Source organism: Dunckerocampus dactyliophorus, chromosome 8 (genome assembly GCF_027744805.1).
Source record: "Dunckerocampus dactyliophorus isolate RoL2022-P2 chromosome 8, RoL_Ddac_1.1, whole genome shotgun sequence".
Lineage (NCBI taxonomy): Eukaryota > Metazoa > Chordata > Actinopteri > Syngnathiformes > Syngnathidae > Dunckerocampus > Dunckerocampus dactyliophorus.
The window spans coordinates 11,585,689-11,602,687 of NC_072826.1; the positions used below are offsets into that span (position 1 = coordinate 11,585,689).

The 16,999-nt window shown below is 40.5% G+C and overlaps 1 protein-coding gene across 1 annotated transcript; it reads right to left on the reverse strand.

The window, feature by feature from the left end:
- Positions 1–270: 270 nt before the first annotated feature.
- On the reverse strand, positions 271–7,942 carry zgc:113184 (uncharacterized protein LOC553745 homolog). The gene is made up of 4 exons (XM_054784817.1): positions 7,797–7,942; positions 4,680–4,811; positions 738–979; positions 271–670 (listed from the first exon to the last, which is right to left on the reverse strand). The coding sequence occupies exons 2-4, from the start codon at positions 4,789–4,791 to the stop codon at positions 494–496; spliced, it is 531 nt and encodes a 176-aa protein (XP_054640792.1). The 5' UTR covers positions 4,792–4,811; positions 7,797–7,942; the 3' UTR covers positions 271–493.
- Between the last annotated feature and the right edge of the window lie 9,057 nt (positions 7,943–16,999).

A 16,999-nucleotide genomic window follows, 5' to 3' on the forward strand; every position in this document is an offset into this window, starting at 1 on the left:
GAACATGCTTAACTCATTCCTCATCATTCCTGATGCTTTTCCATTGGCATTGGTACTGAAAGGTACTATTTTTAGTAATAACTAAACAAACAGAACCACTGGCTTACCCTGTTTCTAACAGATTCATGTGACTTGCCTCATAAGCACACACTGTTGTTAGTTACACACATTTGCCATACATCATCAAATGTAATATGTCGGTTAAGTTTTAATGTAAAGCAATACATTTATTTATGAACTTGCCAGTCACACATCATCAAAGAGTGAGTACTTTTACTTTGCTTTTATTTAGTCTCATCTTATAGCAGTTACAGGTAAGTTATGGCACATCTCATATAAAATTGGAGTAAAATAAGACGGGATTGGAAAAAATACAAAACTTCCACTATCTTCCACTGTCAAAATAATAAATTATAAATGTAAACGTTTGGCTTCTTCCTTGGCTCATGCCAGAACCCTCCAACACGTCTATGGTGTATGAGTTAGGAGGTAACTAGGTAACATGGTTGTGGAGATGCTGCAGGAACTCTCCTCTGGTGGTCGTGTGTCCGGGAAAAACAGCCTGACAGAAGTCACACACGTTAGACTGTAGCGCCACGTCGGACATCAGCAATCTGCCCGACAGACTTGGGAGATCATAATCGAGGAACTGTCGGTCTGGCAGAGACGTCTGAGACAAACACATCGGTGATTACAAATTTGGTACACATGCAGTACAGTAAATGTGGTCTGTTTACCGTCATTGAATCCTGGTGGCTGTTGACTGCACTAGAATGACATGAAGACTGATTTGAAGAGGTATTTTGTTCTGCTTTCCCATCAGGCACCTTCAAGCAGAGCTTGGACATATCTTCACTCAGAAGGTGTGACATGTTCACGTCACACTGTGCTGCAGGGTGGAGTTCTGTTATTGGAGGTCCCTGCAAAGGCACTGGGAATTTTTGGATACACTGGACAGAAAGGTCACCATGTGGAGCACCTGCAGACACATACTTTTAGTGTTTGATCCAATCCAATCCAATCCACTTTATTTATATAGCACATTTTATAAACACTGTTTCCAAAGTGCTGCACAGACTAGCAAAACCATAAATAATAAGTAAATAAAGGAATGTAAATGTAAATAATAAGTAAAAATTACGACAATAAAAACTAAAAGATCAAATAGAAACAAAGAAACGTACTACAATAAAATATTTAAAACAAGAAATCGAAACAATAAAAGCCAAAAGTCCAAGAAGTAGGTAAAAAATAAATAAGTAAATTACATTTAAAAAACTAAAATAAATAGAACCAATAAAAACGTAAAAAATAATAAAAGACACAGAGGACCACACGACTCACGCCGAGTTAAAAGCCAGAGAATAAAAGTGGGTTTTAAGACGAGACTTAAAGCTTTCAATTGTGGGGGCCGTTTTTACATGAGGGGGGAGAGTGTTCCACAGCTTTGGGCCGACAACAGAAAAGGCCCGGTCTCCTCTGGTCTTAAGTCTGGTCTTAGGCACCACCAGTTGGAGCTGGCGTTCGGACCTCAAAGTGCGCGCTGGAGTGTAAATTTGGATGAGGTCTGAGATGTACTGAGGGGCCAGCCCATTCAAAGCTTTAAAAACAAACAATAAAATCTTAAAATCAATTCTAAAACGCACAGGCAACCAGTGCAGGGAAGCTAAAATTGGGGTAATATGCTCCCTTATTTTGGTTCCTGTTAAAAGCCGTGCTGCAGAGTTCTGGACTAACTGTAAGCGAGAGAGTAATTTATGGCTTATTCCAGAGTAAAGGGCATTACAGTAGTCCAGACGTGACGAGATAAAAGCATGCATGGCTTGTTCGAAATGTTGGAATGATAAAAATGATTTGACTTTTGATAAAAGCCGAAGATGATAAAAACAAGATTTTACAACGGCATTGATTTGTTTGTTAAGTTTAAAATCACTATCAATGATGACGCCAAGGCTGGTGGCTGTGGGACTGACATGGTTTTTCATGGGACCCAAGTCCAAGTGGGGGTCATTATTATTAAGGATGATAACTTCTGTCTTCCCCTCATTGAGCTTTAAAAAATTTTGAGCCAACCAGACCTTGACGTCACTAAAACACTCAAGAAGGGGAGTCAGGGGGGCATGGTCATTTCTTGTAATTGGTAAGTAGATCTGGCAGTCATCTGCATAAAAGTGATAGGAGATGCCATGCTTTCTAAAAATTGTGCTAAGTGGGATTAGGTACAGAACAAATAGGATGGGCCCCAGGATTGATCCCTGGGGGACTCCACATTCAAGGGGGGCAGTTGATGAGGTGGAGTCACCAAGTCCCACAGTAAGGCATCTCCCTGACAAGTAAGACCTGAACCAATCAAGGGCAGTCCCCCTGACACCCACACAGTTTTCCAAGCGAGATAAAAGAATAGTGTGGTCCACTGTGTCAAAGGCAGCAGTCAGGTCTAAAAGCACTAAAATGGCTGAACCACCAGTATCAGTCATTAAAAACAGGTCATTAAAAACCTTTAAAAGTGCAGACTCAGTGCTATGAAAGGCCCTGTAACCTGACTGGAAGGTGTCTAAAATCCCATTTTCATCTAAAAAAGGCTGCATCTGTGTAAGAACACTTCTTTCTAAAATCTTTGAGATAAAAGGTAGTTTAGAAATGGGCCGATAATTTGATAAAATCGAAGGATCAAGACCTGTTTTTTTAAGCAAAGGTTCAACAGCAGCCTTTTTACAAAAGGAAGGAACAATACCAGAGGACAGGCTGCTGTTGATGATATCACAAACATAGGGGCCAATAGTTGCCCACACCTCCCTAAAAAAGCGAGGGGGGAGTGGGTCAATGGGAGAGGAAGAAGGCTTAAGACCATCAACTACCTTGGTAATGAAGGCCAGCGACACAGGTTCAAACTGATTAAAAACTTTAGAGCACTGTGTCACTGTAGACAAATTAAAAGAGGGGGGTGATATATTGGCTCGTATAGACGCAACCTTATTATTAAAAAAGTGCAGGAAATGTTCACAAGTGTCAGATGAGACTTCCAGTGTCGTGGATGGACTGGGGTTTAAAACAGAGTCAATAGTTTTAAAAAGAACACGTGAGTTATTCATATTTTTTGATATCACATCTGAGAGGTATTTTCTTTTCTCAGCCTTCACTATGTTTTGATAACGCCTCCAACTGGCTTTGAGGATTTCAAAGGAACCTTGCAGACCATCTTTCTTCCACCTGCGCTCGGCCTTTCGGCATTCGCGGCGTGCTTCTCGTGTGACATCGTTGAGCCACACATCCTGTTTAGTTTTAGGGCGCATGGTTTTACGCGGGGCTAGACTGTCCAGGACATCAGCACAGGTAGAAGTAAAGCAGTTCATTAGCTGCTCAGTATCAAGAGCAGCGTCTGGGGCCATTGCAACCCGAGATGCAGTGGCGAACAGAGAGGCAAAGGCAGAGGCCGTGTCAGGCTTGATGAAACGGCCAAGGCGAGCAGGAGCAGGCAGGGTGGCACTGCAGTGCAAATCAAAGTCAAACATGACCGGACTGTGGTCAGAGAACACTGCATCCCCTACAGAGACACTATCAACAGCCAGTCCATGGGACAATACAAGGTCCAAAGTGTGTCCGTTTATATGTGTAGCTCCTGTAACATTTTGTACTAAATTAAAAGCCTCCACCAACTCTAAAAAGTTTGATGGCAGACATTTTGTCATGCTCTGCAGGACAGGAAGGGTGGCTTCCTGTTCTGTGCTTTAATTTTGTATGGTGTGCTTCCTGTCGGGTGTAGTATGCAGCTGCCTCACCTTAGTGCAGTGGTTCTCAATTTTTTTTTTTGTCATGCCCCCCTCAGGGGACAGAAATGTTTTCAGGACCCCCCCACCCCCGATTTGAAATACTATTGATAAACTGATAATATCTATTTATGTATCTGTACTGTACTGACTGAACTCAAAACTGAAACCAGGAAAATGCAACAAAATGGAGAGCTGTGAAGCACATGAGCTTACTCAAGAGTCAAATTGCGTGCTGAGTAAGATAAATTTGTACATGTTGGCAGGTCCGTAGTAAGACTGTAAGTACTCCCTGCCCCTGACTCTGACGATATTGAAAAATATCAGCAAAATGATGCAGATTGACAATGGTATTGTGCTTCTTAGAGCAATGAGTAAAGATCCTGACTTCATTCCAAATAAATCAGTTCGGATATTGGATGAATGGGCTGATAAAGCGCTAATAACCTACTCTCAGATGATGTTTAAAAATATATATTTTGGATAAGTATGTTTTTTTCTTTGTCTTTTTTTTGAGGGCAAGAAGGAATGAAAAAGGGAAGGGGAAAAAAGGCAATGTTGAAGGATGGGAAGATGATTTGAAATTCATGATGGATTCATTGTAATAAAGTAATTAAAAAAAAAAAAAGCTCAGCGTTGTCATACGGACGGCGCTGGTTCATTGCCTTTGTTTTCCTTACCTGTGCTGTCACCTAAATGTTCTTCCTACCTGTCGCTACGTCCCAGGACTACTAGTTGTGTTTTCACAGAACCTCTTACATGCACAACTGCGAGTACTTGCACCTGCTCGTGCTAATTAAAGGACTTTTATTTGCATGCTGCGCCTGTCTCTGCATACCGGAGGTCCAGCATTCGACACCTCCACACATTGCAAATCGTAACACATGTAGGAATACTGTAACATGGACTGACCTTTCTCTTTCTGCAAGGCTGCCATGAGATGGTGCAACAGAGCAGCCTGCCTTAGACAAAGTGATCTGAGGTTGACAAACTCCTGATAAAGTTGCATGTACGCTTCCTCCATCTCAGCTCACCACTCTGCAGCTATGAAAAGAATCGCATTTCAGATTAGAGGATGTTTGACCATTTTTTACATTTTAGCAAGTGAACAACCAAACACAATTTTTATTTGGCTTTCTGCAATGTCTTGGAGTTTTTATTTGGGAATTTTTGTTCACTACGCATTCAGAGGAAAATTTGCAGAGTTGGGCAAATTACTTTAAAACAAGTAATTACTTATAGTTACTAGTTACTTTCCCCAAAAAGTAACTGAATTAGTAATGGACTGTTTGTCTTTGTTTTACATACAACAAATATGTATAAACGTTTGAAAATTTTAATTAATTACATTACATTACGCATTAGAGGAAAACAGGAAGTTAGTAACGCTGCTATTTTTAACGCCGCCACTCCCAACACTGAGCATTTGTAGATAGAGATAGATAGATTGATCTAGATAGATAGATCTAGATAGATAGACTTATCCACTTAATCACAAAATAAAATAAAGACATGAGTGATAAGAAAAAGAAGAAAATAGAATTAGAATTAAAAATATATATATATGGAACAGATCACGCCAAATTTGTAGCGCAATAGTACATAATAAATAATAATAATAATAATACATAATACATAATAATTTAAGTCCAGTTCTGTGTGTATTTTTTATCGCTCCCCCTCTGTTGTGTTGAAAAGCCGCATGGCGTTGGGGAGGAATGATCTGCTCAGTCTTTCAGTGGAGCAGGGCAGTGATAGTAATCTGCCACTGAAACTGCGCTTCTCCTGGGAGATGATGCTGTGCATTGGATGATGCTGGTTGTTCGTGATGGAAAGGAGCCTCCTCAGTGTTCTTTGCTCTGCCACAGATGTCAGGCTGTCCAGCTCAGTGCCAATGACAAGAGTTCCAATGACACTTCCTCACCAGTTTGTCCAGGTGTGTGGCGTCCATCTTCTTGAGGCTGCTCCCCCAGCACCCTACTGCATACAGGAGGGCACAAGCTACCACAGTCTCGTAGAAAATCTGCCTTCTGAGAAAGTACAGACGTCTCTGTCCTTTCCTGCACAGAGCATCGAAGTTGGCAGTCCAGCCCAGCTTATCATCCAGCTGCACTCCCAGATGCAAGTGGTTTGCGTTGCACCTGTTGACGGAGTCCTGGATCAGTTTTCTGTAGTCATCCCCCTGTCCATTCCTGATCCATCCCATGATGGCCGTGTCGTCCGCGTACTTCTGTACATGGCATAGCTCAGAGTTGTGCTGAAAGTCGGACGTGTACAGGGTAAACAGAACAGGAGAGAGCACAGTTCCCTGCGGTGATCCCGTGCTGCTCGTCACAGTGTCGGGTCTGCAGTTCCCCAGTCGCACGTACTGAGGTCTGCCAGTCAGGTAGTCTGTAATTCATGCCACAATGATCCTACCCCCATCTGTGTCAGTTTGTCCCCGAAGAGCTGAGGATGGTTGATGTTAAAGGAGCTGAAGAAATCCAAAAACGTAATCCTCACAGCACCACTGCCTCTATCCAAGTAAGCAAGGGATCAGTGGAGCAAGAAGATGATGGCGTCCTCAACTCCCACACTACATTGTATGCAAACTGCAGAGGGTCGAGTGCGTGGTGGGTCTGTTCAGGTGATAGAGCAGCAGCCGTTCCATGGTCTTCATCACATGCGATGTCAGGGCTACCGGTATAGTGTCCAGCATACTGTACATACGTATAACCAGGGGTGAACTTATCATTAGGCAAACACAGGCAATTGCCTGCAGCTCTGAGATTTCCAGGGGCCCCCAAACGTCTCATAAAAACGCATTATTGATTTTATTTTTTAAACTACATCAAATCGTTCATAAGCGTTTCAACCGCAATGGACTATTCCACGTTACTGCACATGTGCAGATTGATTCCGGAAGACGGGCGTGAAACACACTTTAGGAGTTACCCCAGTGGAGCGGGGAAGAGGAGAAGGCGAGTATAAAACAGTTTTTATCAAAACAACCCATGGTGTCAGCCTTCTTCACAGTCGCAACAAACGTAGACACAACGACAGCAGCACCGCAGTGTCAGCAGAGGAGAATGCAGTAGATCAGTGGTTCCCAACCCCCCGGGCCGTGGGTCATTTGGTACCAGGCCGCACAGAAAGAAAAAATAATTTCCATGATGTTTTATTTTGAAAAGTAGCCGGATTCTCTCTGTTACAGCCGTCTCACTTGATGCATGTCCATTGTGCGTGTGCTAACTTTATCTCATGCCGCACAGATAGACTACTACTGTATTTTTACCATTTTTCTTTCACCTCATATTTGGTGTCAAATGCTGATACTATGTTGGAATGCATAAAGGTAAGTTTTGATGACTTATTGAGCGCTAATGTGCACATTTGTCTCAAGTTAATTCATGCTAGCGCACTGCCTTTTACCACACACGTCAAACAGCGTTGGAATAATCTCTGGATGGTGGGTCGGCATTCATTTTGTGCTTTTAATGAATAAGATAATTAGATTGCTATAATGTACGAACACCTCCCCCGCCCCCAGGTCCGCGGGAGATATGTGGGAACACAAGCCGGTCCGTGGGTCAAAAAAGGTTGGGGACCACTGCAGTAGATGAAGCTGAGAGTGACACTTTTCGTCACAAAAGGTAAACTATGTTACATGTTGCTTAATGCTTTTATCAATTACAGTAGAAGTGTTGAGATGATTCACTTGTTAGATAATAACAATCCCACAGGAGGACTTTAAGGACCTTATGGAGTTCAGGAAATAGCACAATTTTCTCATATTAACACTTGTTAGAAGATGATAAACATTCACATTTCAAATAATTTTGGGGGGGGTATATAAAAATGGCTATGTAACTAGCAACTTAATGTGACAGATGTAACTGTAACAGATTGCAAAAGCAGGGGGGAAAAAGTGGCCTAAATTACATACTCACATAAATAAAGAAGGATGTGGAGGGCCCCAATGACTAGGTTTGCCTTGGGCCCCCAAAATACTAAATACGCCCCTGTATATAACAGCAAACATTTACTGACCCCTCGCCATAAGATCATCTGTTGCAGCTGCAAGAAATCCCTCTCCTCCTCCTGGGTTTGCAGCTTGCCTTTATAGAACCTTCATCTCACACGGGCCTCCTGTTAACAGCACAAAAACGACTACAAAAAAAGGTTCTGTATTTGCATCTTTCTGTTGACGCAGATTGTGTGCCACCCTACACTAAAAGATAGAAAACAGGGAAGTGAGTGGTGAAAATAAGGAAGTGAAAAGCATTTTGTTAAAAGGGAACGTCAGCCGTTACAAAGACATCTTAAACGTCACTGATTTGTTCTAATGTAATGATTCAACACCACAATGCATGAACTGTGTTACAAGCAGGCAACTCTCCAAAATGTACATGCAGGCAAGCATGCGGCAACACAAATCAGAACACTTACACACTGCTGTACTGTATATACTTTGTCACCTATAACAGGCTGTTTTTTTCTTGAAATATATTTAATTTCATCATATTGTCTCACCTACATCGACTTGGTGTCAGCTTGTAATTAAAGTAAACAAAATTCTTTTTTGTACTGTATGCGCTATTACACTTAAATTATGCTGAGGAAGATTGAGGAAGTCACTGTGGCGTCTTCTGCTTTTCTTTCTCCTCCATGAATCATTTTCCATTCTGGGTCACACACTCTAAAATACAGTTTACTCCGTGCTAGGAGGTTAACATGCAAATGGGAACTGACCGATGATGAACCAAGTGTTCTAAGTGTTCCAAGTGTTCTAATGGAAGAAGTTTGATGGTGTGAGGAAAGCTCGCCACTCCCACAAACCAGAAATGTAACTTTTTAAGTTTATTTCAGGGACTGGGGTGTCAGTTGGAAGTAGGTGATAATTGGACATATTGATAATGATTTGAGGGCCGCACGGTGGTCTAGTGGTTAGCACGTTGGCCAACACAGTAACAGCTTGGATATCGGGAAGACCTGGGTTCGATTCTCCCCTGTGTGGAGATTGCATGTTCTCCCCGTGTGCGCGTGGGTTTTCTCCGGGTACTCCGACTTCCTGGTTAATTGGCGACTCTAAATTGTCCATAGGTATGAATGTGAGTGTGAATGGTTGTTTGTCTATATGTGCCCTGCGATTGGCTGGCGACCAGTCCAGGGTGTACCCCGCCTGTCGCCCAAAGTCAGCTGGGATAGGCTCCAGCATGCCCCCGCAATGAGGAAGAAGCGGTATAGAAAATGGATGGATGGATAATGTTTGGAGTGCATGAGAAAGTGGAAAGAAAATCGTAGAACTCTTTGACCACATGGTCATTTCTGAACGAGCACAAAGCAGCAGCAGCAACAGCAGCAACGGGTACAGTAGATGGATGCTGGCCTGATATTTCAAACGCAGCGGCTGGTATCTTGTGGAGTTGCCTACAGCCACAGACGTTAGTGGCATGGTTTTTAGATATAAAGGCGCTGACTTTTGAACGTACTGCAAGCATTACATCTCGCCCTCTTCCTGCTTTGAGTACGCTGATTACACCTCACGTAACACACGCGCGCTTATTAGTTATGTTTGTTGTCAACTAGTGATAGCTATCATTGAATGTACAGTAATCCCTTGTTTATCACAATTAACTGGTTCCAGACCAGAGCGTGATAAGTGAATTTCCACAAAGTGGGATTCCTTCTTCATAAATGGAATATTTTCATAGTTAGACCATAGAAAACCTGTTTACGGCCTTCTAAATAAGGTTTTTAACATTATTAGAGCCCTCTGGACATGAAATAACACCCCCTTAGTCATCTTTACACACAAATTAGGTTATTGTAGTAGACATAAATAACAGAAAATTAGACATTAATAAGACATAACATAGACTCACACATTAGCATTGGGAGAGTTCCTTGTTTTTTTTACTAGACAGCATACTTCCTGCGGTGGCTTTTGTCTCATCAATGTAACATTACTGACACCTAGTGACCAGTGAAGAATACTACATACCATGTCTTTGAATGTGTCTTCTGAATGCCTTTAATTTTTATTTTCATTCTTTTATTTTTAAAATGTTTCATTTAGGGCAAGAATATGTCAAATTTGCTTAAATAGGCTTTATTTTTGCTGACAATAGGCCATCGTCAACCACAAAACAGCAATAATTTATCAATTTATTCATTTTTTAAAAACGTGATAGAGTGAAGCCGCAAAATGAGAAAAGAATGACTGAACATTTCTTCTCTGGGACTGCTTTTGTGTGTGTGTGTGCATGCGCTACGGACACGTATGTGAATACCAACAGCTGTGAGTGACCAGTCATCTATTTCAGGCTGAACAAGGTGTCCCTTATTTATTTTTCAGTTTGTTGGCAACGCTATGTGTAATGTAAAATGTAATCATGAGCGGGTGACATACAGCAGCTTCAACTGAATAGAGGCGTTTACGGTAATGAAGTGAGCTATGTTTAGTGTTCATTTCAAGAGACAAACTTCCTGTTAAGATTGAGTTCTGCTGTTTCCACAGGTAAGCTTTTACAGTGGTTAACTTATTTTTTACATGTATGGCAGTTAAGAATGCACACTTAATAAAGGTTGCATGACATCAGGTCATTTCTGTTTCCATTCATTCCTACATCAGCAATCCAAATCAGCGGTTTCTTCTTTTCGGGAGACTTCAAAGTTAATGTAGGATTATGTTTGGGCGCTTCAGTGTCATTGTTATGTCCGCTATTAAGATAAAAGGATAGATATCATACTTGAGACTGATACTGGTTTAAAAATAACTCTTGGTTAATGTGAGAGAGTCCTGCGGGTGGCAGACTTCTTTCACTGACATCCATCCACTTGAGGAGAGCACATTTTGGCTCTTGCAGCCTCTGAGTTTTACAGCCAGCACCTTGTGATCACTGGACTGCCAGTCCACTTCACTTATGTAACTCTCGCGGGCATCCTAATACCGCTTGACTCTAAGCACGTCTTTTGAAATCACTCTAATGGGGAGGGACAACATTTATACTTGCTATTACATGAGTAAGGGGTCTTAAAATACTGTAAATGTTTAATACTTGGACCATTTAAATGCTTCATTTGTGGAATACCTATATACAGTACAGTAACACAGTAATAGCTCGTTAGCTAACATTAGCTAGTTAGTTAGCTAACTATGGCTGTGAATTAACAGAAATACAAGCTTTAAAGTGGTACAATAGTAAAAACAAATCGATGAGTGGATAAATCTGTATCATTTGAGTAAATAGAGGCAACCACTAGGAAGTCAAAATGGCAAGCTTGATAAAAAATGGCGGCCCACAAAGAAATGAGCAAAAATGCTACGAAAGCCGAATTTTCCAATGTGTTATTCACATTTCCTTTGGCTTATGTTAAGGTTGGTTTTAAACATTTTCATAAAGGTTTACGATCAACAGTTACTTGTACAACCTAATTTTACTCCAAAATGTTAGAGCCCTCTAGACATGAAAAAAAACACATATAGTCATTTTTACACTCGTATTACCCAATATACAGTAGTAGATATAACCAGAGAAAATAAGCTACTTAAGACATAAATAAAACTCGGACTCATGTGTGTTGCAATAAATGTATTCCGGATATGTGGAGGACAGGAAGTGAGGCCATGGGTTCAAAGTTGAGGTTTAGCTTGTCATGGGTTATGGCCATAACAGTCGCCAGTTTTATTATTATGTACCGCTGCAACAATCAATCGATTAATCGATGGTTAATCGTTTACCCAATTCACCGACAACTATTTAGTTGATCGATTAATCGTTTTTTTTATTTAAATATGTACATTTTTTTCTGATTTCAGCCTCTAAGATGTGAATCACTTGCAGTCTTCCTCAGAGTGGTCAAACTGGCACGAAAAGAACTATTTAGAATGTAGGAAAGTTAGACCAAATGAACCTCGTTGCACTATTATGTTTGTGTTTTAGCCAAAACAAGAAATTCACACATATCAGCTTTGACTTTGGAAAACAGTGATTGGCATTTTTTCCTCTTTTCTGATATGTTGTGGACTCAACCACTAAATGTAGGTGTTTGCTTCATATTCATTTGGTTCATCTATGGCCTAACCGATTACTCCATGAAACAACAAGCTTCAGATTAATCGACCAAGAAAATGATCATGATTGTATTTTTGTGTACATTTATTATTTTTCTTATTCAACATAATTTTAACAGAATATTCAAGCGGCAACCGGGTGTTTGTGCACTTATTTGCTCTGTCAGTTCAAATGTTCTATTTCTGAATAAAGTGGCTGGAATTAAAAATGTGCATTTTTAAAAAAATCAAATTCATCGATTAATCAAGAAAATAATCGGTTATTAAAATAACCATTAGTTGGAGCCCTGTTATTATGATTATTATATTGTTATTATTATTGTGCTTGAGATAATTCAAATCAACAAAAAAAAACTGTTGTTCCCACACTCACATCTGGCACTTAAAGTAGCATTACTGACACCTAGTGACCAGTGTAGAATACTACATATCACAATTTGAATGTGTCTTCTTAATGCCTTATATTTGTGTTTTAGTTAATTCAGCCATTTTTATACTTGAAAATGTTTAGTTTAGGCAAAAAATATGTAAAACTTGCTTAAATATGCATTTTTTTCTAAAAAACATTCAACTACGAAACAGCATGATTTCTTAATTAATCTGTTTTTGGAAAACCGTGATAGCGTGAAGCCGCGGAATTCGAACCAAGATGTGGCGAGGGACGACTGTATTATTTTTCCATTATTTCTGATGAAAAATGCATTGGCAATTTAAACAAATCGAAACTGGAACCTTGGTGTGAGAGATTTTAAGTCAAACAGACTTTTAAGTTTGGGCTTAATAGCAACACAAGCATGTGTTGGACCAACGTCTGGTCCAACAGGACACTTGGACTTCAGTGAAAAATGTCAAGTCTGTACAACAATCAAATGTTTTCTTGACTCCTGGAACAGAGTAATTGTGTAACAAGCCCGTTGGTGTGACAATTTTGAAGTTAGACTGCCTTATGGGGTAAAGCGTTTTGAGTGAGAAACTTATTTTATCACATGCCTGCAAATATGTGGCGCCCCCTTTGGGTTGTGCTCAAAATATTTTGGAAGACATGCTAGCATACGCGTAAAACAGATATTCTCAAAGTTTTATAATCATTAGACAAATGGTCATTTATTTATGGATCGGTTGCAAAGCCTCGCCCGTGCCCCTGCAAAGACATTCTGCTTGATGTTTTTACACACAAACACCCTAAAGTTAATGTGATCGTTTTATGACGCATATTGAGCTGTGTGAGAAATTTCAATCCAATTTTTGATGGCATGTGTATAATACCTTCCATCCTGCATAAATAAGAAGTAAAAATGAACATAACGTGCAGGCATCACTGGTGTATAATGCATTGGCGTCTAATCCTTTGGTTTTGGATGCATTGACAAATCAAAGCAGCATGACCGCAAGGAGCAGAGAAGCTAATGAATGAGGTAGTGCAAATGTATAATGCACATTTGCATGGCTGTTAGTATGAAGACTTTTGACACTAAATATTTGCACTTCTATTTTTAACAGCTGCTCTTGTTTCCAAGGACTTGTTTCACACTTTGTCACTTGCACAGCTACTGTAAGACCACTTGAAAGAGTTGCATTTCTGATGCGATGAATACGATATACCTATAACACCCGTGGTCATTAAGAATGCATTCAATCCATTTTAGGTGAATGTGTTCATTTTTGATGTATGCAGCCATTTGTGTTGTCCCTCACACCACCAATCTTGTTTGCTGGTTTGCACACCATGTGTTTGCTCTGACCTTGAACCCCCCGCCATCATGTTACACTTGATCCTTATGATGGGGGCTCTCTGAAATGTGTGTGTGTGCATGTGCGTGTGTGCGCGCGCGTGCGTCCGTGTGTGTAGTCGGGGTGGCTTTGCTGTGAATAACTTCTGGGCCAGGAACTGTCATCTGCCAGTGCAACACTATCCGTGCTGTCAATCTTGTTTTATAATTGTAACATTCTCACATTTTCTGGCCGAGCAGAGAGAAGTTTCCAACATAGTGAGATGCACATACAATCACATACACACACACACGACAGGAGATATCGTCTGGATTTCCCACTGTGATTCCCCAGCAGCTATGGCATGATAAGAATATCTATAACTAACATTTTAAATCACTTCATTAGGTACTAGTGTACAATCTACATTAAAAAAAATGACGTGTTGACTTTCCTTTTAATAATTGCACACAATTTTCCTTTTAAGGAAAACTGCACTTTTTTTTTTAAATTTTGCCCTTCATCCACAATCCTTATGTGAGACATGAAGACGTCTTCCTCTTTTCTGTGCGTTCTAAAGATATAAAGATATAGGACATATTTTTACCACAAATATGTGCAGATGTTATTGTACCTGTTTTACACACAGATGTGTGCAGATGTTTATTGCAAATACATAACCATAATAAAAGCATAAACATATGCATAAAAACATAGATGTACTTAGCAACTAATTGTCCATAAGTCATCAATAATTATAATTGATTATAATTATTATGATATATGATGATGTTAGATGCAGCAGTACACTATGGAACAACACCAGTCAATGGCATCAATGCCAAGCTATTATGTTTATACCCAAAGATATAACAACAACCATTTAATAGGCGAGGTGCAGACAGATTCCCAGCAAGCCAGCCTCCACTTGAGAATGATAATTCACTTAGAAGTTAATACATTGGGGAGCAAAAGAGCTTTAGACGGTGATGTGGGGCGTACACTTATCACAGGGAAGTCTGCCAAGTCATTTATCAGCAGACGCTCCACTGTGAGAGAGAGAGGCCAGATCCAATTACAGAGGTTTCTATGGGCTCAACAATGGCCAGGCTATAAATACACTCACACACAGGGTTTTCCACACTCGATAACACGCCCACGCCCCAAACTGGTGCACACGTGTGCAAACGTATGTGTCTATTGATGAGCATGCTATGAGACTTAAACAATGACTATCTGCAGTAAAAGGCCTGCTTGTTCTGTAGGTGTGCATTAAGGAAAAGAATGAAATGCAGCAATGTCCCTAAAGAGTACAAAGCAGCTTCCCAAAGTTATATGCAGCTCAATTCATCAACCAACAACAGGTGCAACATCCTCGCAAACAAATCTGCTAGCTTTTCTCTTATTCGCCCTTAAACACACACAGATGCTGCATGGCTAAGTCTTTTGAAACTATCAAACAGTGGCACAAAACTACTAGAAATATTTCTTATTTATTACAGAGCAGGGAATACATTATGAATTTGTATTATTTGTATACGTAAGCCGACCTCCTTTACAGTGTTGTTTTTAGAGTCACTTCCTTTGTATGTGTTTCTTCCACCTCTCCCTGTCCATTCTCTGCCTTGGGACCAAGTGGGGGACAGATGATTCCAAATTCCACCTAGCAACAAGCGACCGCACATAAATCAGTGGAATTCTGTTAGCCTATTTTGCTCATGAGCTAAATTTAGATTATAATATTGTAGTTTTAATAATATGTCGCATTTTATTCTTAAATTCTAACCTGTTGCTAGTTTTGTCTGAGATATGCAGTATTTTCTGTAGATTTAAAATAACATGTGGGGTGCAAGTACTGCAAAATTGAACAGATTTTTAATTCCTACAGTTCCTATAGTCTGGGTTTAGCAGGAAAACCTGCAAAATATACTTGAGAAAATATTTTCAGGAGGGCTCACTGCACCACCCTTTGCAAAGCCCTGATGTATAGTATCACAAGATACTCATGCAAGGTGTGAAACGTGGTAGACATGCGTAGATCACGATGACAAGCAAGCCACATACGAGCAGTGTGAACATAATTTCACATGTATTCGGGGTGTACGGCTTCATTCAGCGTGTGCGTGGAATGCTGAGTGTTGCATGTCAGCGCAGAGTTCTGTAGTTCACATGACACTTTTCCACATTTGGAAAAAGATGCCATGAGCACCACTAGGGTTACGGGCATGGGAAACAGAACATGGGGCAAATTTCTTGTGTGAGTGCATGAAGCGAATTCCATAAAGGCATGCTTGGATGAGTTTGGTGTGGAAGAACTTGAGAGCTCTGACCTCCCCTTCATCAAACATCACTGGGGTGAACTACAACAGAGGCTGTGAGCCAGTCACCTCTGACCTCACATATGTTCTTGTTGCTCAAATGTGTCTCTTGTGGTTGCAAAGGGGGACGAACTCCCCATTCTCTTCCAGTACAAACCTTTCAGTAGGACAAACTACACATGGCTTATCACCTTTCAGCTGCCAGAAGAAGAAACATGTCAGTGCAAGCTAGCTTTCATATTCCCTCCTGCACTTTTTGACCCATTTTTCCACGCTGTCTGCCAGCAGTACCAGACGACCATATCTCGGTGTACGGTCGGGTCAAATGTCACATGGGCCAGTGCAGTCTGGACGATGACTGCGGCACAGTGTCATCTGTCATCTGCTCAGTATGAAAGAGCTTTAACGACATGGCTGAAAAACAAGCAACAGTTTTTTTGTTGGAGAGACAAGTTGAGTCGTTGAGCAACAGTGAGAGTTTGCTAGTGAAATCTTTATAACGCTACTATCCATTCAGTAAAGATGATTACACAGTATCACTGACCCGAACATAAGATGCGACTTTTTTTTACCTAGATAAGTCTGAAAAAGACACATTTATCTATCTATAGCTCAATAACTATCTGTGTCTATATACAGTATCTACCTACAGTATATAACTATTCTCACAGCCAAATATTCAACTTATAATGGTGCTGATTGCACAGACAGACTTTGAAGAAAAGCAGGACATGCCGAAGAATACATGCTAAATGAAGGAGCGGTGGAAGTTAAGGTGGGATTCGTTTTGTAATTCCCAGTAAAGTGGCATGGAAACAGGAGGTCAGAACATTCAGAGAGCTATTCTCCCATTGCATTCAAAACAACATACAAACAATAATGTTAATTTTATCTATCAAGGACATTTGATCAAATTGCCATCCCTATAGATCAGGGGTGAGCACACTTTTTGAGTCGTGGGCCACATCGGGTTAAAAAATGTGGCCTCAGGGCGCTTCAAATTTTGCGGCTTCACTCTAGCACAGTTTTTCAAAATATTTTAATTCATAAATCAGCACTGTTTTGTGGTGGACTATGGTCTATAATTAATCCAAAAATCGAATAATGTTAAAAAAAACATATTTAGAGGGTCGTAAACAGGTTTTCTG

What these genes read in the sequence shown, in the direction of transcription:
- zgc:113184 (XM_054784817.1), bottom strand. Translation starts at nt 4,791, where the DNA reads ATGGAGGAAGCGTACATGCAACTTTATCAGGAGTTTGTCAACCTCAGA. An exon ending in AGCCTTGCAGAAAGAGAAAG is followed by an intron (nt 980 to 4,679) that starts GTCAGTCCATGT and finishes ATGTGTCTGCAG; the next exon opens with GTGCTCCACATGGTGACCTT. An exon ending in GCCACCAGGATTCAATGACG is followed by an intron (nt 671 to 737) that starts GTAAACAGACCA and finishes TGTTTGTCTCAG; the next exon opens with ACGTCTCTGCCAGACCGACA.